Source organism: Malania oleifera, chromosome 2 (assembly GCF_029873635.1).
Source record: "Malania oleifera isolate guangnan ecotype guangnan chromosome 2, ASM2987363v1, whole genome shotgun sequence".
Classification (NCBI taxonomy): Eukaryota; Viridiplantae; Streptophyta; class Magnoliopsida; order Santalales; family Ximeniaceae; genus Malania; species Malania oleifera.
The window spans coordinates 40627262-40650391 of record NC_080418.1 but is presented as its reverse complement, the minus strand read 5'-3'; the positions used below and the strand labels follow the sequence as shown (position 1 = coordinate 40650391).

General features: G+C 36.7%; 1 protein-coding gene across 1 annotated transcript in view; it reads left to right on the top strand.

Moving 5' to 3' along the window:
* The window catches only part of LOC131148949 (nucleobase-ascorbate transporter 12), a 42015-nt gene extending 20891 nt beyond the window's left edge, over window positions 1–21124 (top strand). Inside the window, exons 8-10 of the mRNA XM_058098926.1 lie at window positions 4234–4468; window positions 19894–20180; window positions 20500–21124. Coding sequence (XP_057954909.1) covers window positions 4234–4468; window positions 19894–20180; window positions 20500–20721 — 744 coding nt within the window. The 3' untranslated portion in view covers window positions 20722–21124. The remainder of the gene's footprint in view (window positions 1–4233; window positions 4469–19893; window positions 20181–20499) is intronic.
* Window positions 21125–23130: the final 2006 nt, after the last annotated feature.

Genomic DNA, 23130 nt, shown 5'->3' with positions numbered 1-23130 from the left:
AGGTGGAAGCCGAAGTCCGAAGGGGAAGACTGGATTTGCCGATTTGGAGCAGGAGGTTCGAACTCGCCGTCGCCGACTGTGTGCGAACTGAGAAGTGGGAAGGGAAGGTGAAGCTGAAGGGAATTGGGACTGGGAGTCGGGGAGTGCCGGCTGCCGGCGAAGTTGCGACTTGCGAACTGCTAACTTGGGAAGGGAAGAGCTGAAGAGGGTAGAGAAGAGGGAAGACTGTAAGAGGCAAATGGAAATTTGGGATTTAGGAATGGCTGAATCCTGAATGCAACCCTAGCGGCCAACCTAGCCTAAAAATTAAAATCATAAATAAAATAATTTAATAATTTATATTTAATTATTTATTAATTAAAAATTTGGGTAAGTTAGTTAACTGAAATACAAATTACCCATAACTGAACCGAAAACCGACTACCTGAAATTACCCTATTCTAAAACCGAACCAAACCGAACTATAAATTACCCGAACCGAACCGACCGAGTTCGGTCGGTTAATTCAGTTAAAACCAAATTATGTTCACTCCTAGTCTCATCTCTCTTGCTTCTTTTGTTATTAAAATAACACTCTTGATTTATAAAAGGACAAAAGAATACTATGGAATAGATTCTTATTCCTACTAGTGACAGAACTTGTCATTTATCAAAGGATGGTTGCCTTGGGGTATGTTAACATCATATTGGATCAGCCTCTTAATAACAGCTGCCTTCCAAATTTAATCAAGGGTCTCGATCCTATATAGTTTGTCATTTGATCGAGAGGTTTGCCTCACCTTATTGGTGGTTTCCAGCACTTTAGAAGGCTGCCTAATAGATTCATCTATCCCTTTATCAATAGGATGTACGTGTTTTAGTATTAAGGAGATCTTGGCCATATAATAATGGTTTAGGCTTCAACCTTGTGAGGCGCTTTTTGTGGGACAAAACTGTGAGGCCCAATTGGTCAAAGCAGACAGTATCTCACGAGAGTTGGGCCTACACCATTAAAAGACAGTTTTCAAAAAAATTTAGGACTTCGGCAATTTGTTCATTGAGTTGCTCAAATTTTTGGTCTATCATATCCAAGTGAAGTTGGGCCTGCATCAATTTGTTCATTAAGTTGCTCAAATTTTTGGTTTATCATATCCGAGAGTCTGGGTGTCAGATGGTGACATCTCATGTGCAGCGGAGTCCATATTTTTGTTGTTGGCCATGATGCAGAAAGAGGAAAATAAAGGGCAAACGTGGGGGACTACTGTGATGCTTACACAAAAGCTATCAAATTTAATGCAAACAAAGAGTCAAAGCTCTACTAGGCACAACCGGGAAAATGCAAGAAAAGAAAATATAAAAATATTGAGCAATTTTTTATATATATATATATATATTGTTTTATTAGTTTTTTCAATGGGTAATCAAGAAAATTTTGGAATTACACAAGTTTACTGATTTCTTATGCAAATAAGCGATAGTCAAGCTTCAGTGTAATTAGTTCTACCTTACCAAGTGCCTGCAAGCTTGCTTTGACTCGAGAACAACTTATTCTGCAATATCTCAGAATTCCAATCAATTTCTTATATAAAAGTTATATCTTATAGTTAGACTCCAAAATATCACAGTGGAAAGTTAGAAACCTGAAAAATGCTGGCAGGAACAATTTCTCTTTTGAATTCTGAATATGTCTCAAGAGTAAACAGTAAATTTCTTGCAGTACAATGCTGTTTCTATTCATTTTCTTCAAAATCTTGCACTAGTATTCAAAATCTTGCTGCAACAATCAGTTTTGCACAGGGCGTTCTCTTCATTTTCTTCAAAATCTGGCACTAGCAGCAACATTTGCAGCAAATCAGTTTCTTTTCACTTGGGTTTGACTGAAGTATATATGGGATGAAGGCTTCAGGCTCCTTCAGGTAGCAGAGATTAGATGGCTACAGTGGTGGGGAGTTGTGGCGATGTGAAGGATCTGCAACAACTCTAGAAGGACTGTGATGATGGAGGGGTTGTGTTGGTGAAAGGATTCTGGTAAGATATATTACAATGTGGCAAAGGAGTGTGATTACAGGTTTATAAGCAGTGAGAATTGGTTTGGACAACAGTCAAGAGTGGATTCTGGTGAGAGTTCCAGTAGCATTTTGATGAAGAAAATCCTTTTTGGCAACAAAACTTTGACGGAGAGGCAAATTAGTTTTTTTATTTTATTTTGATTTTAATGTTCTCCTCTTGCCGCTTCCTCTATGTTTTGGCTGCAGCATTGGTTTTTTGTTTTCTAATCAAAGGGGCTTTGCTGAGTTTGGGGGATTTTCTGGAGGGAGAAAAATAATTATGGGGCTGTTTTCATATCATTTCCGCATACAATTTTCTGTCTTCATCACTGTACAGTCAAGAAAGACAGCACGTATATATATTTTGGTTTTGGTTTTTAGCTGTTGTGGCAAAAACTAAAAACCAGATTTTATGATTTTCAGGTGTTGTGACAGCCTATTACCATAGTATAACATCCAGAAATCACTTTTGTGTCAAATCATTCTATACACAATTTTAATGAAAAACTAAATAAAATGACCATGTGAATTGAAAATATAATTAATATACAATAATCTTAAGATTTCTTAAAATTAGAAAAAACAATAAAAGCCAATCCTAAAAATATTTTTTGATCATTTTCAATTGTCATATTCAAGAGGATTGTTCTTGGTGCACCAAAAAGTGAGTTTGAAATTATAATAATTAAGTAAAATAATTATAACTAATTTTAATTTTTGTTATAATATTTTCTAATCTGCATTTTGTTGATTCAACTTCTTTATCTCAACTTGTCTATTAGAATCATATATTCTGGATACTAACTAATCACATAATATCCTCTTTTTTATCTCTTTAGTAACTGATTTCATAAATCGATGGCGTTCCTGAAATAATTTTTTTATCTCTATTTGAGAGAATCTTGAGGAAAAAAATTGTTTCTACCAAACTAAAACCATATGTCGATGTTTCTAGTACACCAAAGTCATCATTTAATAGCTATTTTGTTTCAATCTCATCTATACAAATCAAGAATTGAAGATTTAGTTACGATTAGAAATCCAATTTTCTATCTTCATCCATGTGTCCTTTACTCATACTCATTCAATTGAAAGTATGATCTAGTTCAAAAAAAATTATGTTTTGTTTTTTTGTTTGTTATTTGATTAAGGAGAAAAATAAATATGCGATGAATTAAGTTTTTAATCTGTTGTAGTTTTAAAAATATGAACCAAACTTTTTGGTTAAAATGAAAGTTCACTAGAATACAGATTAGAAAATATTATTACAAAAATGAAAATTAGTTATAATTATTTTTAGTTTGGATGTACATTTCTCAAAATTTTTGACGATGACACCAAATGGCTCCTAAGGGATTTGGGAGTTTTGTGGATGGCTCAGCTACCGTTCTACACTTTATGGACGTGTGGGGTTGAACATTACTGGTAGATGGTTGGTTGATTGATGCGGTGGTTTTATACCAATTGATGTAGGAGAGGAAGAGCAGAGGTCAATTTAAGGAGATAGAGATATAGAGGAAGAAAGGAAGAGAAGAGAGAGAAGGAAAGGGAGAAAAAGGGGAAGTGGGGAGAGAGAGAGAGATTAAATGTGTCATCCAAATTGGTTCCTTAAATTCTTAATCCTTTTAGGCAAATAAGAAACCGTAAAGAGAAAATATTCAAAAATCATAAAATAAGCCTTAAATAATCAAAATTAATAAATTAATCTGAAATGATTAAATTTCCTAAAATATGCTAATGTCCCAAATGAAATATAAAATGCCTAAATTTCTAGACATGTGCTTCTTACAATAATTTTTAAAATGCTGCAACAGCTGTACTCTGTCAACCAAAATTTCATTTTGCAGTGTATTGTGCTGCAGAAAGCTCTGTTTATTTTTGATTTATATGAGGCAACTGTGAGTCATTGGTGAATTCCTGATTGTGCTTACAGTGGCAAAACCCAAGCATCATCTTCGTGGTGACTGTCTCGTTGTGCTTTTCTCTGTTTGGGTATGCGTGATGCTATGGACAGAAATGCTGAGGGAAAAATGTGTCTGTCTAGGCCTGCTTGATTTGACATGCTGTGGACAGAAAAATTTCATTTCTAGTTGCGTTGTGTTGCATAAAGCCTGCTTATTTAAGTTATTAATTAATGTTGTAATGTTGAATGATTGGCCAAGTCTTGATTGTATTAACTATTAAGTAATGTTGTTCGTGAACTTAGGTCGGCTCATACCATGCATCAGCATTATTGGTGGCATCCAGACCTCCAACGCCAGGTGTTCTCAGCCGAGGTATTGGCCTTGAAGGTCTTTCCGGTGTCTTGGCTGGTCTGTGGGGAACAGGAACCGGTTCCGCGACTCTGACTGAAAATGTGCACACTATTGCTGTGACTAAAATGGGGAGCCGCAGAGCAGTTGAATTAGGAGCATGCATTTTAATTGTGTTGTCCCTTGTAGGTAAGTGTTTACCAAGTGTGTATTTTCAATTTTATTTGCATGAATTCTTACCAATTTAGAGGTGGATTTTTATAAATTGTTGGTTTAAGAGTGATGCTGTGTCTTCTTCTCATATGTGCTATGCTATAGACCAGTGCCTGATGTTGTCCCTGCAAATCTTGGGAGGGATGAGTTGAACTGACCTGCAAGCATTTCTGCACTAGGTTTTTACTATCAAGACTTGGACTTGGGCCTTCAAACTTTACATTTAAAATGCCTATTTTGCCATTGACCTTGAAGATGGTTTCTTTGGTATATTCCCAATAGTCCCTCCTTATTTTTAAGCATAGCTCAAATAACTAAATGGTGTTTTATTTTGTTTTTCTGCACTCGGTTGAAATGAAAAGAAGAATGGACTTCTAGTGGCCGTTGGGGGACTCAATAGCTTTTCTAGGGTCTGTCTTCTCTGAAACTATTTTTCTATGATTCTAGCAATTGCTATCTATGCTTTTGCAATTCTTTGGACTGCACCTTAGTGGTAGCTTCCTCCCAAGGTATTTTGGGTTCGAATGGGCTGTCTATAGTTGCCCTTCTTTTTCAGTGAATTCAATGTAGCTCTTCTGTTAGGGGATAATGACTCTTCCCCCTTATATCTTTTGCTTTACCTCTATAAATAACTCTTTGGCATGAATTTTGCGCACTTTTTTGCCCATCTGCAAATCCTATAAACATTTCCCATTCTCATGGAAACATGTCCTACGAAAGACAGGAGTGTCAAGCTGCAAGGGATTTGAAGCAGACAAGGAAATTTGTTGGTCCATCTGTTAGGTTTAGCTGTCCAATCCTTAATAACTGATCTTGCATTCTGTACTGGTCAACCAGTTCATCTAGAACTGTGATTTTTTCACCTGCACAGGGTAAACAAAAGTCATTACCAATTGTTGTAATTTCTTCCATATTCATGGAGATTCTGAGGGGACTAAGAAGTGTATATTAAAGATTCCTTCAATGGTCTACCAATGATAAAGAGGAAAAAAGGCATTATGAAAGTATTTCCTTCTCCTCTAGAATGGAATTCATGGCCTCAGTCGTCAGTTCCTTTTTGCATGTTAAACTTCATATCTGAATAGGTTTAGACGTGCTTCTCTTTTGAACCTCTTGCCGTGCATATTGGGTTGAGCGTATTGACACAATGCAATGATTCTAAAGCTCTCGTCTCGCTAATCTGAATTTGAGAATGTCTGTAAATTATTACGAAGAGAGGGGAGAGAATATTGCTCTGGAGATGTCGGTGTCCACCATTACTGCTGTAGTTCCATGCCATAGCATGCCATTCTGTGAGTGATGATAGGGGGAGAGAGCAAAAAGAGTGAATTGATTCAGCAGTGGGTGTTTAGGGTTGGCTTGTAATTTTTTGTGTTTCTGTGCATGTACGTGAAATATGTTATATTTTTCATTACACATCCAGGCCAGGTTAGGCTTAGTTTTTTAAATAATCCTAGCCTGGCCTTGAAATTTTTTTGGCCAGCTGAGACCTGGGCATGAGCCTACCAGACAAGATATCATGATCGTGCCTGTTCAACTATGGGACTCAGGTCTTTCAATCTGCAGCCTGCTTAATCCAAGCAAGACCCCAACCATTATGCTGATGAAGCTCACTGACTTTTTTGGGGAAGACCTCGAAACAAATTTAACCCAGTAGGAATTCTCCTAACTCATGTCTGAAATTGAAATTCCAAAACACACTGTGCATGTCAATTCCAGCAAAGAAACATTGAGGTTTCAAGTTTCAACCAACTAGGCCAGTTCAGGTAACCTTACTATTCTTTTTATCATAATCTTTTACCCATCGACATGTGGTTTCCTCGGCTTACTCAAGATTAAACTCCACGATTCCCCATCCTAGGACATTGTCACACCACCTAAAAAACTATGTACTATAATAGTCAATGCAAACATTCAGCTCAAAGAAGAGTATCATTCTCTATAGAAGGGAGGACATGTCCGCGGTATTTATGCTTCTTCCCTCCTAAGATCATTATTATGTCTATTGGCTTTAAATCTTTCATTGAATAAAAAATCGGTCCAAACTTTGTGGAAGTGCCAGTATAACAACTACAACTAGGAATTACTACATTGCAACCAGAGCCCATTGGAACTTACTTTCTTGTGTATTCACGATCTCAAGAAAACTCTAATTAAACCAACATGCTTAGTATTCCAGCTCTAGTACTGCACCATAACCGTTCTTCTGTGAAAGGCCTGCCCCATTAAGAGTTGTGCCTCACTAGGAGAGTTACAGTCATATTGCTGAATCAAGCGTTGCATGATTCATCACTCTCATGCTAAAATGTCCATCTGACTGCACCTTGAAACCATATTCTTGTTGGTTGTGCACTAACCAAAGTTAGAGATTCTACTCTACTGTAACTAAATCTAACCATTTGGGAGTGACCCCACTCTAGTCAACCACTAGGCAATGCAAGTCACTATCACAACCATATTTGATGTAACAGATGTGTCACTGCCTGCTCTTGTTGAACTTTAAACATGACCTTGTTATGCAAGACGAAGCTATAATGATGCCTATTGCTCTGTTCTGAACATCAGACAATGTTTTGGTTTAGAGAATGAAATCACATTGTCAGTGACAAGACAATAAACATATACACAACTACACAAGATGTTTAACATGGTTTGTTGCAACTTACGTTCATCCATGGAGAGGAAACTTGTTTTTTTCAGTATGTGGGATCCGCGGTACAAGAACTATGAGTAAAAATAATCAGAATCCATGCGTCGAATCCCTTTCTACACCCTCTCTAATAACTTCAAGAAAACTTAGGGTGTTTGGTGTCATTGTCAAAATTTATAAGAAAGAAAACTAGAAACAAAAACTAAAAACCAAAAAAATAAAATAAAAACCTAAAACTAGTATTTGTGAAACTAACACAAATTAGAAACTTGATTGAACAAATGCTCTTATTTTTGTCCTTGAACCAAAATTAAAAAGGCATGGTTTAAATAATAAAAGTACAAAAGACAATATAGTTTAAAGATATAACAGTAAAAACTACAAATTATTACAATTATTTTATTTAATTATTATATTTCAAAACTCACTTTATTGTGCTACAAGAAAACAATATTATTAAAAATTGAAAAAGAGAGAATGCTTTAAAAATAATTTATTATTTTTGAAAAAAAATTAGAAGTTTTATGGATGCTTTTATTTTAATTATATTTTAAATTTGTTGAAATTTTTGATTAAATGAATGGCCTAACTCAAAGATACGTCTCTCCTATTTATAATACATATCGAAGACATTCTACTGACTATAATACTGTTACTAATTATCACTAATTGACATAACACTAACACACTCAATAATACTAAAAGACTAAAATAACCATTAACACTTCCCCTCAAGCTAGAGCATAGATATCATATGCTCTTAGCTTGTTATTAATAAATTTAACATGAGCACCCCCAAAGCTTTGGTGAACAGATCAACAAACTATGTATCAGACTTCACATAAGTGGTAGTAATGAGCTTCTGCACAAGTTTCTCTCGAACAAAATGGCAACCAACTTCAATGTGTTATGTTCAATCATGTAAGATCGGTTTGGAGGCAATATGAAAGCATCTTGATTATCACACATCAACTCTATAGATTGAGAATGTGGAAAAAACCTAATTCTTCCAACATGTTTCTCAACAATACAAGTTCACTATTAGTGTGAGCCATAACCCTATATTCTGATTCAACACTTGATTTGGTCAGTGGCCACTATAGATTCTTATTGTTCCAAGAAACTAATTTGCACCATCCAAGATTTAGCACCCAGTTGTGGATCTTCAGTCTGAAGGTGACTTGGCCCAATCTCCACCTGTATATCTCCTTATTATAAGTGACCCTGATTTTGATATAAGAGATCTCTCTTAGGTGTACCTTTGGGATATCTCAAGATGCTAATTATCGCATCCCAATGACTTGTCCTTGGAGAATGCAGGAATTGATTCACAACACTTGTTGTGAAAGATATGTTTGGTTGAGTGACTGTGATATAATTCAACTTTCCAACAAATCTCCAGTATTATCCATGATTAGGCAACAAATCACCCATATCCGACACTCACTTGCTATTAGGATTCTTGGGTGTCTTAACCAGTTTGGATCCCAACGGCCCAATTTCATCCAACAAATCAAGAACATACTTCCTTGTGACAAAGTAGTTCCCATACAAGACCTAGATACTTCTATACCTAAGAAGTATTTCAATGGTCCCAAATCTTTGGTTTGAAACTTAGTCTATAGAAAATGTTTAAGGCTTTGAATACCTTGATCACCATCACCTGTAATTATAATATCATCCACATACACAATAAGAAGGATACTATCTGATGAAGTATGACGATTAAACACAGAGTGATCCACTGCACACCATTGGAGGCCAAACTCAAGTACTACAACACTGAATTGACCAAATCATGCTCTAGGAGATTGTTTTAAACCATATAGCGCTTTCTTGAGCTGACACACTAAGCGTGACTCCCCCTAAGTAGCAAACCCAGGTGGTTGCTTCCATATAGACCTCGTCCTCATGATCACCATGCATTGTAGAAGTATTTGAACTGGCAAACCAAATTGAATCTTTATTTTATAACAAAAGGCACAAAATATATGAAATAACTGAAAACGGTCTTTCATTAGATATAGCCAAGTCATCCTTGAATAATCATCCACAAAGGTTACAAAGTACCGGAAACCCAACTTGGACACAACTCTATAGGATCCCAACATCAAAATGAACTAACATGAAAGGTCTTGCAAACCGTTTATTGACTCAAGAACATGGTTTTAAACCACGGTCACGGTAATGTTGTGTAATGGTTGGGGGTGCCGAGGGACATAGGAGAAGTGGACTTTACGTAATTGGAAGTGGTTGTAGCGGTCATGAATTTTATAAGCAAAAACTATTAAGAGATTCGGATATTTAAAAAATAAGAAATTAAGTAACTAAGTTAAATAAACAAATTTTAGAACCTAGTTAACTTGAATTTTATATTAGTTATCTTAAAAACGTAATTTTATAAAATAAATAAAATTAATCTTTGGTATTAAGCTTCAGTTTTCAGCTGCTTAACTTGCTTAAGCAAAAAAAAAAAAAAAAAAAAAAAAAGAGGAAGAAGAAGGGGCAGGGTTTGTTGGATTAAATAAATTATGCATGCTGACAGTGGAGGGGGTGGGGTTAAATCAATTATACATGTTGGCAGTGGACACTGGAATTAAATGGAGGAACCCACAAACTGATGAAAAGCAGTGGCAGTACTTGCAGCAGCCAAAAAAAGGAGGTTTTTGGCCACCTCTTCAAACCCACTTTGGATCCGCCCAAATCCCAAGCTTCCAACTTGATTTCCTACTCAGATCTACCCAAATCACTTCCAAACAACGACAAAAAATTTCTTCTCAAATGGATAAAATTTCTGAAAAAAGGAAAGGGGAAGCATGCACTTGACCTTCAGACAGCAATTCCAATTTCAAAATTCTACTTTGCAGATGTAGATCACTAGACCTAAGTTGGATGAGCTAGAGGAAAGGGAGAAATGCAGTGGAAGGCATAAAAATTGGGAAGAAATGAGGTATTTTCGAGTATAAAGGCTGTTGGAAGGTGCATCTGGTGTAACGGGGTGTAATGGCTCGTTACAGCCTGTTGCAAAAGCGTAATGCCCGTTATGGCTCGTTACGGAAGGGTAATGGTCGTTACAGAAGGGTAATGGCCGTTACGGCCGTGAATTTTCTCCGCACCACAATATCAGCGCCTGGATTTTCCATTACGTAATGGTCATTATTCTATGTAACAGCTGTTATTTAAAACCATGCTCGGGAAGCAAAAGGGACCTGATGATGCTTTCCCAACTAACAAGACACAATCAATACTAGATATAGAACTCAAATCAGGAACTAGACGTTTCAACTTTTCCAATGAAAGATGACTTAAGGCAACAATGAATTTGGAGAGGTGCGGTAGCACCGGTGCAGTGGTAGAAGGAGATAGTGGCTCAAAGTGATAAAAGTCAACTAGCTTCAAGCCCTCCACCAATTGTTTTCCTCATCTTCAAATCTTGAACGACCACAGAATTGGGGAAGAATGCTATTGAACAATTTATGGATTTGGTAATCTTATTAATTGACATGATATTGAGAGGAAGCTTGGGAATGTACAAACTGAAGGAAGAGAAATAGAAGAAGTGAGATATATAGTCCCAATTCCCTTAATGACGATGGTGGATCCATTAGCAAGAGTAGTACAAGGTAAGTTTTTAGGATGCTGGAGAGTAAAGAAGAAATTAGATATACCTATGATATGATTAGTGGCAGCGGAGTATATGACCCAAGTACTAGGACAAGAAGTATTGGAGGATAGGCATGCTATGAGATTACCTGTTTGGGCAAGAGATGCAATGAGAAGAGAATCTTGTTGTGATGTTTGATACTGCTGGAACTTGAAATTTCCTCAAACATATATATAGTATGTTGCCCCACACTTGGCCCCAAAGGTGTGGAGTTGGTGGTGATTGCATTGGGAACACGTAAAGGTTTACTATGGAGATCCCAACACTACTCAATTGTAAGATTACCTCGTCCACAATGAGCGTACTTGCGAGGAGTGCCTCTACCTTGCCCATCTCTACCACCACGATTGCTCGGACTATCTTGATTACTTCTGCAATTGGTTGGTTGAAAACTGGAATCATCATGTGTGGCAAAGGCTGTCCTATTAGTGCTAAATGCAAGAAGTAGGAGAATGTGTGTTGAAGGAAGCACGAAGGATGTGGGAATAAACATCGACAAATGATGGCAACTTTGCACTACTAAGTATCAGGGACCGGACTGCCTCAAACTTGGGTGTCAAGCCCGCTAGAACTTGAAGAACTGTCTTATGCTCCCTTAGCTTCTACATCTCATGAACATCTACAATTTTTAGGTTGCACGATGTTAAGCTCCTTATGAATACATTTCATCTCTCCAAAATAATCTATAATGCTCCTATATCCTTCTTGTAATTGAAAGTACTTTTGGGATAAATCATACATATGTGTAATGATACTAGAGTATAGAAAATCTCCTTGCATGTATCTAGATGCATGCACATTCGTGTAATCTAGGGCTCCATCAAATTCCACAAGAGGAAACAATCAAAGCATCTTCCTGAATCTACACTTTGTTTCTCTTCTCAACAAAAGGACCAAATTGGAGCAATTGGTCTGATTTTCCTAATCCTGCTAAATAAATCCCAACAACTATGGACCACTGAATATAATTCTTTCCATCCAACTTTTTAGTTGTTATTTGTGGGAGTGATGAAGGAAACATGTTTTTTGGATTCATAGACTCCATTCCAACACTCACGAGCTAGTAGCCACACCATTGTCAGACAAGAAAAACAATCAAAACTAACCGGGACAACCACAAACAAGGTGGACCATTGAACAACCATGGATGAGGTGAACCACCTACGAATTGATATAACACTACCACAACCTCACAGATCAAATTATGAACATTGCTATTGCTCCAAGAGACTAACAAATAGCCTTTACCAACACTGAACAACAACTAACGGATTACCACGAGTGCATGGTTGAAGAAGGTTGGATCTTTGAGCAAAAAACATGTTCAATAGCTTGATAATATGATCTAGGGAAGGGATTAGAACATGCTGGAGGAAAAAAGTAGAAAAATTGGCTTGAAACACTCGTGCATTGGCTCATGGGGTTGAGACTTCCAGCAGTTAGCTGGCGTGTGGGGAGGTTTCCGACGATGGGATTTTGTAGGGTTATGGTTCAAAGGGTTTTGTTCTTGAGTATTTGGTTGTTTGTGAAATAATGAATGGTTGTGGTGGTCCTAAGAAGGGCAATGACGAGAAGTATTTTCTGGCGGTGGCTGAGTTTGGGTTGGTGATAGGGTTTAGGTTGTATCATGCTTTTATACCATGTTGAAATTTTTGATTAAATGAATGATCTAACTTAAAGATAGGTCTCTCCCTCTATTAATAATTCATTTCAAATACATTTTAGTGACCATAATATCCTTATTCTTATTGATTAGTAATTAACATAACAATAATACATTCAATAATACTAAAAGACTAAAATAACCATTCACAAAATCCAAACTTTGCTTGTGATGCACTCAATGTCTTAAATTTTTTCACACATAGTTGGTGCCAAGCTTGGGGAAAGGAAGAAGGTTGCAGTGGATAGTTGACAGATAGCGTAAAACATGGTTAGATCTCTATGATATGAATCCATATCGATTATGTGTTGGGGCATCTCCTATGAGCGATGTGTCGCATTTGTACCACTTACGTGTAGTGAAAAATGGACGAGGGTGGGTTAGGTTGTCATCTTGAAGCAATACATCATTTCACACCTAGGTTCGATGTTGAATATGCGAGGGTTCTCGCATCATTTTGGACGCAGTGAGTAAAGAAATTAGTTCCAGAGACTAGTGTGAGCTTTGGCAATATAGAATATAGGGACACTTATGTGTAAAAGCATGGAGATAGTTGATAAAATGATTAGAAGAAAAATTAATGTAATTTGTTTTCTAGAAACTAAGTGAGTAGGGGAGAAGCTACAGAAATTGAAAATTCAACATTTAAACTTTGGTACACTAGAAAAGAAAATCATAGGAACGAGGTAGAAATCATTGTAGACAAAAACTTAAAAGATAGTGTTGTGATGTTAAAAGAGTAGGGTAGTATATAATCATAAAAATCAAAATGATCTTAGGACGAGATAATAAATGTCATTTGTGCCTATGTTCCTCAAATAGGCTTAGTAGAAAACCTTTAAAGACAATTTTAGGAAGGTACCGTATGGGTAGTTATACAAGGTAGGGACTGAGAAAATGTTCATAGGAGCTGATTCGAGTGAACACATTGGAAATGATAAGAAAGGTTATGGATACATGGAAGACATTGTTATGGAGATAAAAATGAGTCTAGAGATACGATCTTTGGTTTTGGAATGTCATATGGTCTTATTATAATGGATACATGTTTTAAGAAGAAAGAAGAATGCTTAATAACCTTTAAGAGTGAACAAAATAAAAGTCAAGTAGATTTTTTTGCAAGTGTTGGAAAGTTTCTAAATTTATCCAGTCAACTCTCCTTGGTTATAGGAGAAATTTCTGTAATTATGTAAATATTCTTAGGAGATATTCTAGGATATATTCTTAGGAGATATTCTAGGTGATTTGTTAGCAATTGTCATTCTTTCCTTTTGTTTTTCTTTCCTTATTATTCTTTCCTTTTGTTATTCTTTCCTTTATTATTCTTTCCTTTTTGATTATCCTTGTAGTCTATAAGACATTTAGATTGTTCCTTATTTTAAAATAATAAGAAATACTATTTCAATTCTTCTCCATTTCTAGATGGTATCAAAGCCTGGTTTTCTTTCCCTTTTGGCAGTCATAGCCTCTAAAACCTAGGCCTTATTGCCTTAATCCTGTTCAACCTCCATTATGTCTGAAAGGTAGCATGGCCATACCTGATCCTGTAGTCAACACCAAAACTGAAACCAAAGTAGCCCATACCGAACACCATTCAGTCCAAATCACAAATATCCGTCTCAATGAAGCCAACTTCTTGAGATGGTCTCAGTTAGTTTTGTATATTCACGGGAGAGGTAAGATTGGGTACTTTACTGGTGAAACCAAGGTCCTTGACAGAGCAGACCCATCATATGCTATATGGGATGCTGAAAATTCCATGATTATGGCTTGGTTTGTGAATGCAATGGATGAAGATATTAGTGCTAATTACGTGTGCTATCCTACTGCAAAATAACTTTGGGATAATGCTAGTCAGATGTATTTTGACCTTGGAAATTATTCTGAGATTTATGAATTGCAGCAAAAAATTGGCAAGACCCAACAAGGGGAAGATAGTGTGACTGAGTGTTTTAATGTCCTTAAGGGACTGTGGTAGGACTTAGATCTATTCAATGATTATGAATGGAAGAGCCCTGATGATTGCAACTACAACAAGAAGTTGGTGGAAAATGCAAGAACTTTTAAATTCTTGGCGAAACTCAATGATGAGTTTGATGAGGTCAGGGAGGATTCTTCGTAGACAACCTCCACCTCCAATTGGAGAGGTATTTTCAGAAGTGAGATGTAAAGATTGTTGTCAGAATGTTATGCTAAAGATAAAAGGGGCCGATGGAACAGTGGAGAACTCACCTTTAGTTGCTGCTAATCCTATTGTAAATGCTGCTGCTAATGCCTTTATACAACGGTCGTATCCCAATAAAAAATCTCGAGTGTGGTGTTACTATTGTAATAAGCCACGTCATACTTGAGAAACCTGCTGGAAACTACATGGAAAACCAACAAATTGGAAGAGCACTTGGACCTGGAAACAACCAAGTGATTCCTAGAGCAAATGAAGCCCAGACCAATGTTCTAAGTTCAGAGCAGATGAATCAACTTATGTAATTGCTGAAATCCAATCCGATATCTGTATCTGGTACTTCTATTGGTTCCTTGGCCCAAACACGTAATATACCGAGTGCCTATTCCAATTTTTAGCCTTTGCACATGGATTATTTATTTAGGTGCATTCGACCATATGATTAGTATATCTCAATTGTTTCAATCTTATTATCCTTGTTCGGGTAATAAAAGGGTGAGGATTGCATGTGGGAGTCTTTCATCCATTGCAGAAGCAGTTTCAATTAGAATTTTTGGGAAAATAGAATTAAAATCTGTCCTTTATATTCCTAAACTTGCAATCTCCTGTCTGTTAGTAGATTATCTCGTGATTCTAACTGTCATATCATATTCTTTGATTCTCATTGTGAATTTAGGACCAGAACTTGGGGGCGATGATTGGTAGTGCTAGGATGATCAATGGCCTTTATTATTTTGATGATACCCTATTCAGCAATAGACAAGCCCAGGGCTTGATTTGTAGTACTAGTTCAATCCTTGGGTGTGATCAAATAATGCTTTGGCATTGTAGATTAGGGCATCCTAGTTTTTCTTATTTAAAATATTTGTTGCCTAGTCTGTTTAAAAATTTGGATTGTACTTGTGTTCCTTGTGATGTTTGTCATTTATCAAAAGGTCATCTTATTCCTTATAATTCAAAAGGCTACCCTTCATCAAAACCTTTTTATTTGATTCATAATGTTGTTTAGGGTCCCTCTAAGGTTACTACCTTATCCAGGGAAAAAATGGCTTGTGACTTTTATAGATGATCATACTTGGATTTGTTGGGTATATTTGATGAATGGAAAATCTAAAGTTGAAATATTATTCAAGAATTTTTATAGTATGATCGAAAATAACTTTCACACAAAAATATGCCTACTTTGTACGGAAAATGGTACAAAATATTTCAACCAAGTTTTGGGAAATTTTTTGAGAGAAAGATGGATCCAACATCAATCCATGTGTCATGACACCCCACAACAAAATGGCATCGCTAAAAGAAAAAAAATTGTCATTTACTTGAGGTTGCATGGACTATAATGTTCTCTATGCATTTTCCAAAATATTTGTGGGGAATGCTATTCTAACTGCTTGTTACCTTATTAATAGAATGCCTACCCATGTGCTGCAGTATATCACTCCTTTGGCATGCATAAAAAAAATCCTTTCCTGATAATAGGATAATTTCTAATCTGCATCTAAAAGTATTTGGATGCACTGTTTTTGTTCATATTCCAGCTCATCTTAAATCTAAGCTTGATCCTAGGGCTGAAAAATGTGGGTTTCTTGGATATGCTCCAAATAAAGAGGGTACAAATGTTTGAATCCAAAAACAAAAAAAATTCACATCAGTATGGATGTCGTTTTTGTAGAAAATCGGTCTTTACTTTAACCAAACTAATCGGCAAGGGGAGAAAGTAGTGGAGAAAAAGAGTAGTGAAGATCAGTTTTGGCAAACTTCTATACCAATGCCTAATGTTTTCCTTGACATTGACATTCCTTTACAAAACATTCAAGGAACTGAAATTTTAAATAGTGAAAAAAATGGAAATCCCAATATGCCTGTTCAAAGCATAAGGGAATCACAAACAGGGGGAGAATTGCTACAGAATAATCCCTCTTCTGGGCTTTGTGTTTATACTAGAGGCAGGTATCGTTCTAAATCCGAGTGTTACTCTCCTTAGCTGTACATTCTAACTGGTCCTTACACCAGTTGGATGTAAAGAATGCTTTTTTAAATGGAGATCTAGAGGATGAAGTGTTTATGGAATTACCACCAGGTTTTGAAGGTAATCTTGGCAGAGATAAGGTGTGTAAATTTAAAAAATCATTGTATGGGCTCAAGCAATCTCTGAGAGCTTGGTTTGAACGCTTTGGAAAGGCTGTAAAGGGTCACGATTACAGCCAAGGTCAAGCTGATCACACCATGTTCTATAACCACTCAAGTGAAGGGAAGGTTGCTATTCTAATTGTATATGTTGACGATATTATTTTGACAGGTAATGACAGCAAGGAACTTGAGAAATTAAAACGGATGCTTGCTAATGAATTTGACATTAAAGACTTGGGTGACTTTTCGAATGATATCTCTTATTGTGAAAGCATCCAAATTGGCTCAATTACTTGCTTCTAGACATGAACCTTGCTTTTAGTCAACTTCTGATGGCCAGAATAGAACTCAATAGATGAACCAATAAAGTTAAAGACTAAATTGGCTACAGTATCTAAGAAGGAAGCATATAGACAACAACAGTTAAAAATTTTCTCGAGTGGTACGAAAATCAAGCCTGTGAAAGCTATTCTTTAAGTATTTTCTCGGTATGGTATTTGCAAGGTCAAGAAAAGGTATTTTTGTTTCACAAAGAAAATATGTGCTTGACTTGCTTGGAGAAACAGGTTTACTAGTGTGTAAAGCAGCTGAGACACCTATAGAGCCTAATCTTAAACTACAACTTGCCAAGCCTGAAGAAGTAACCAATAGAGACCAGTACCAAAGATTGGTTGGAAGGCTACTTTATCTATCACATGCACATCCTGACATAGCCTTTGCTGTCAGTATGGTAAGCCAATGCATGTACTCACCAGGGTCTGACCACTTTGATGCAGTTTATAGAATCCTGAGATATTTAAAGGGCACTCCAGTAAAAGGTCTATTGTTTGAAGACCGTAGAAATCTACAAGTTGAGGTATACACCGATGCAGATTGGGCTGGGAGTATAACTGATAGAAGATCAACTTCTAGTTATTGTGCCTTTGTTGGTGGAAATTTGGTTACATGACGAAGCAGAAAACAAAATGGGGTAGCTAGGAGTAGTGCAGAGGCAGAATTTAGAGCAGTTGCTCATGGAATTTGTGAAGTGTTGTGGATTAAAAAATTATTGGAAGAATTGAAAGTTACTAATCCACTACCTATGAGACTGTATTGCGATAACAAATCTGCCATGGTCATTGCTCACAATCCAGTGCTTCATGATAAAACAAAACATGTAGAGGCTGACAAGCTTTTTATAAAGGAGAAGCTGGACAGTGGACTGATTTGTTTACCCTATATCTATACTATTGAACAAGTAGCAGATATACTTACAAAATGACTACCAAAGAAGCAATTTGAAAATTTGATTGGCAAGCTGGCTATGGAAGACATCTTCAAACCAGCTTGAGGGGGAGTGTTGGAAAGTTTCCAAATTTATCCAGTCAACTCTCCTTGATTATAGGAGAAATTTTTTTAATTATGTAAATATTCTTAGGAAATATTCTAGGATATATTCTTAGGAGATATTCTAGGAGTTTTGTTAGCAATTGTCATTCTTTCCTTTTGTTGTTTTTTCCTTTTAGATTATCCTTGTATAGTCTATAAGACATTCAGATTGTACCTTATTTTAAAATGATAAGAAATACTATTTCAGTTCTTCTCCACTTCTAGAGTAAGTTAGAAGGTCGATTATTTATCATTTATGGTTGTAAAGTTATCCCACGTGAAAGTTTAACCATACAAATAGAGTTCTAGTGTTAGATATATGTATTAAAAAATGTAAAGAGTGGAGAATGATCAAAGATGTTGGTGGAACCTAAATGGATAGACTGTAATACATTTTAAACATAAAATGATCAAATAGGATGATTGGACAATAAAAGGGTCGTGTAGATGCAAATGCTTTATGGAGCAGGATAGGTACATTTATTAAAATGATAGAAAAGAGATTTAGGTGAATAAGATTCTCAGCTGGCAAAGAAAGTTGGTAGTGAGATAGAAATGTCCAAAAAGCTGTAAAGACAAAAAAGAATTTGGCATAGGACATGGAAAAAATATAGAAACATGGAAAAATTCAAAAAGTATAAGAGGAAAGATTCAAAAAAGGCCATTGGTGAATTTTGTTATGGGATAGGGTTGTGTTTTTTTGATTAATTTTTGGCTCATTTTTTGGGGTTCTCTTGGGAATTTTGCTGTTCGACCTGCAAAGGGATTGGATGGCAGCTTTTTCCTAACTGTTTATAACTTTTTTGTATCATTTGTTTTGTTCCTGAGGAGAGCAGGGCATCTTATTCTCCTCTTTTTGTACTTTGTTATTATGTTAATATATTTTCTGTTATCCAAAAAAAAAAAAAAAAAACAATCAAAGTTTATAAACCCAGCCTGCATTTCCAGTGGTCATGGATTTAGGAACTTGGTTTGTCTATCAGTTGGCCCTGTCAGATTACTACTCTACCTAAAAGCTTAAGCTAAGTTTAGGTTGTGGGCCGTCAATGTATATCAAGCTTTAACACTCCCCTGCACATGCAGCGGCCCAATTGCATGTATAGAGATGAACAAACGATAAATAACACCATTAGAGTGAATAAAATGATATTTGACCACTTCACAATGAACCAGCTCTGTTTTGATGTCATATTACATTACCACTTTAACTAGAAGTTTAGGCTCTTAGAGTGTCAGCCGACAGTGTATGTCAAGCTTTAATAGTATCAAACCTCACACACCAAGGGTTTGGATTGAGTTTTAGCTGATGCTAAACCTGTTTGTTTCTAGTCTCATTGCAGCTGACACTTGGGAGTACCTTCAATAGCATGCAAAAATGAAAACAATTGGACATTCTATTGCATGCGTTGCTAAAGTTATTCAATTTGTGTAACTAGTGTAGTTTCAGTGGACAACTGCCATCAGACCAGAGTCTATTATTTAGCCGTCGGAGTTCTTGACCTTTATTATTGTGTGCATTTGGGGTGGAGAGGACAAAATGGGGATGTGTTCTTTCACATATCTCACTCTTTCACAAGTTTGACCATGTTTACAGGCCTTATTAAATGATAACTTTAGTAAGGTGATCTGCCAAGAGAAGGTTACAACAGCACATAGCAAAACATTCTGTAGAAAGGGACAACTTATGTTTTCTGTTAATTATTGTTATTTAAATGCACATAATTGTCTTCCATCCTTACAGGTAAAGTTGGAGGTTTTATTGCTTCGATTCCTGAAGTCATGGTTGCTGCTCTCCTATGCTTCATGTGGGCAATGCTTGCAGCATTAGGATTATCAAATTTACGTTACAGTGAGGCAGGAAGCTCCAGAAACATCATCATAGTTGGACTATCTCTGTTTTTCTCCCTTTCAATACCGGCCTACTTTCAGCAGTATGGCATTTCTCCAAATACCAACTTGTCTGTTCCGAGTTATTTTCAACCATATATTGTGGCATCTCATGGACCTTTCCACAGCACATTTGGAGGGGTATGCATCTTCTTGCCCTCTCCGTAATCTGGAGCATAGTGTGGTTGTTTTCTTAATCTATGTCATGTGCATGCAGGTCCTTTTCTGATCAATTTTAATTTATCTTTTCAGATTATACTGGTTTTTTATTTTTTATTTTTTATTTTATTTTTGTTTTATATGGGGTGGGTGTGGGTGTGGGATAGAATCTTGAGGATCAGCTGTGTACGAACTGTTGGGTAGTTAATGTTCCAGTTGACATGGGTTTTTTCTCTTTCTTTGTTAGTGAAGCATATTTCTCTGACAACATGGAGTCCTCTAACTAAGCTCAAATTTGCAGGTCAACTATGTTTTGAACACATTACTGTCACTTCACATGGTAATTGCATTCCTTGTAGCTGTTATCTTGGACAATACTGTACCTGGTAGTCGGCAAGAACGTGGGGTGTACGTGTGGTCTGAACCTGAGGCCGCAAGGAGGGAGCCTGCTGTTGTTAAGGACTATGGATTGCCTTTCAGAGTCGGGCGAGTTTTCAGATGGGTGAAATGGGTTGGGCTTTGAGAACTACAGGTTTTTTTGTTGATTCAGCTAGCCATCATCAAGTTGTCAAGCTTATCACCCACGACATTCCCAAGGGAAGTGGGTTGTGATTTTGAATGCATGTCCCCTGGGTTCAATATTGGTTCTGAGAACAGTTTCTAAAATTATTTTTTGAAATACACGGGCGGGACATTTTGGGAAGCATAGGTCTCATGGAGGGAGGAGTTATTTGTGTACATGAGGATCCAGGAGGGATCTGCTTGTGTTGTAATTTTATATTATGAACAGCGTATCTAGTTTTGAGTCATTTGACAATGTTCAGACGGCCTTTTGTCATTTGTATGTATTCTTTCCTAACTAGCTTCTTGACAGTCTTTCATGAGCAAGAGGATAATTTATATTGATATGGAAATTATATTCTTTACGTGGGTATGTGTTGAATTGTACTCTGTCAACGTTGTATTTTTCAGGAACCTAAGCATTTTAAAAATTCAGAATTCATGTAGGTGATGATTTGATGTGGTATGTTTGTTTTCCAAGTGTGAGGGGGAATTAACTTTGAATTTGTATAAATTAAAATAAATGTAACGCATAAATGTAGTGTAAAATTGTATTTAATTTTTTTTTCTCTAAAGTTTATATTAAAATTCAAGCTGGTGAAGTTTATTTTTCTGAAAGTCAAATTCTCTCTCTCTCTATCTCTCTCTCTCTCTCTTCTTGTATATTTGTGGAGTAATCATTTTTGATCTTGCTAGTCTCTTTTATCCTTTTATGTATGGGTTGTATACATCAAAAGCTCTCCAATGTATGGGTCGTATTCGCCAACCTCTCCAATCTTTATTTTTTATTTTTTGGATTCGTCCGGGTGTCCACGACCGTCAACGATGTCCGTTTTACGGTCCGTCGCACCGGTCGTGACTAATCCCACGCCTCGTGGATCTGGCTCCACATCACCACGAGGAAGGTAAACCAGGAGCCTAGGGGAGGAATCGAACCTGGGTGGCACAATGGCTGACCTCGTGAGAGGCACACCCAGTATCCGACCACCTGAGCTACGCCCTGGGGGCGCCAACCTCTCCAATCTTAATCTTGTACCTGATTGCAAGTCTTTTGAGAGTGGGTTGGGATTTTAAATGTACAGTGGACACTGACTTGATTGCAAGTCTTTGTGTCTTTTTAAATGTACAGTAAACCCTGACTTGATTGCAAGTCTTTGTGAGCGGGTTGGGATTTTAACACAATATAAGAAAGTGTTAATAATCGTTTTTTTGGTAAAAAATAACTGATTGAAATAATAAAGCGCGAGAACTCCTTCAAAATCTCATAATAAATTGTTAATGTCAACCTACTATGGTTCGGTTGATATGATGTGTTTGCCCTATTTTTGGAGAGATCGTGAATTTGAGTGTGTGAATTTAGATAAAATGTACTACAAAATTGTATTAAATTTTATCTAAATCGATCCAAACTTTAAATTCAAAGTTTGAAATTTGTATTTCCAACCGTATGATGTTTTTCAATGTTATATTAGATTTTGTTGGGTAAGATATTTCACGTTGGTGCGCGGACGAGAGGTATTAGGGGCTCATTTTGTAAGAACCCAAACCGTGAGAAATGGAATTCTGCGGACTTCGTCGACGAAGGTAGAAGGCTTTTCGTCGACGAAATTTAGAGCTTCGTCAACGAGGAGAAGCTGAGAGGTTTGGGAAATTGGAAATATCAGACTTCGTCGACGAAATTGGGTCGGGTCAAAGGGCTATAAAAGGAAATTTCCTTTACTTCTTCATTAAGTTACTTCAAGTTTATCTCTCTCTCTCTCTCTAAACTCTCTCTACTCTCTCCTTCTCTCTAGAATTCTTCACCGATCGTTGTTAGAATCGGGAAACAGAAGTTACCACGAGGATCGTGGAAGGATTCTCTACAACTTTTGTGGATCGGAATCTTGTTTCGGAGGTTTTCGAGTTTTGGCGAAAAATCGAGGTAAGGCTCGGTTTTCATTTATGATCTAGTAGTTTTGTAGAGGATGGTCTTGTGAGTATATTCTGTACTGTGATTTGTAGGTTTTGGAACTCGGTTCGCTGTTTAGGAACTTTGGAGTTTGGGATTTGTTATACGGGGTTAAGGTAAGGGGAAACTGTGTTATATTAGTTACTTTTGAAATCGAACTAAGTGGAATTGTGGTCCACAGTCTTGTGTGTGTTTTGGCTACTCTTTTGGAGGGATCTAACGGGTAAAACTATGAGTTTTTCATTATTGCAATTTTGGGAAAAAGGGGGCGACGGGATGAATCCCGGGTTTTGTTGAAAACCGAGTATATGTGTGATTTATATTGTGATATTGGGATAGTCGTGCCTTGACTTTGTTTAAACTGTATTTGTTTGAAAAACCATGTTTTAGATTACCAAATGGGTGTGGTTTGTTTGGTTATAT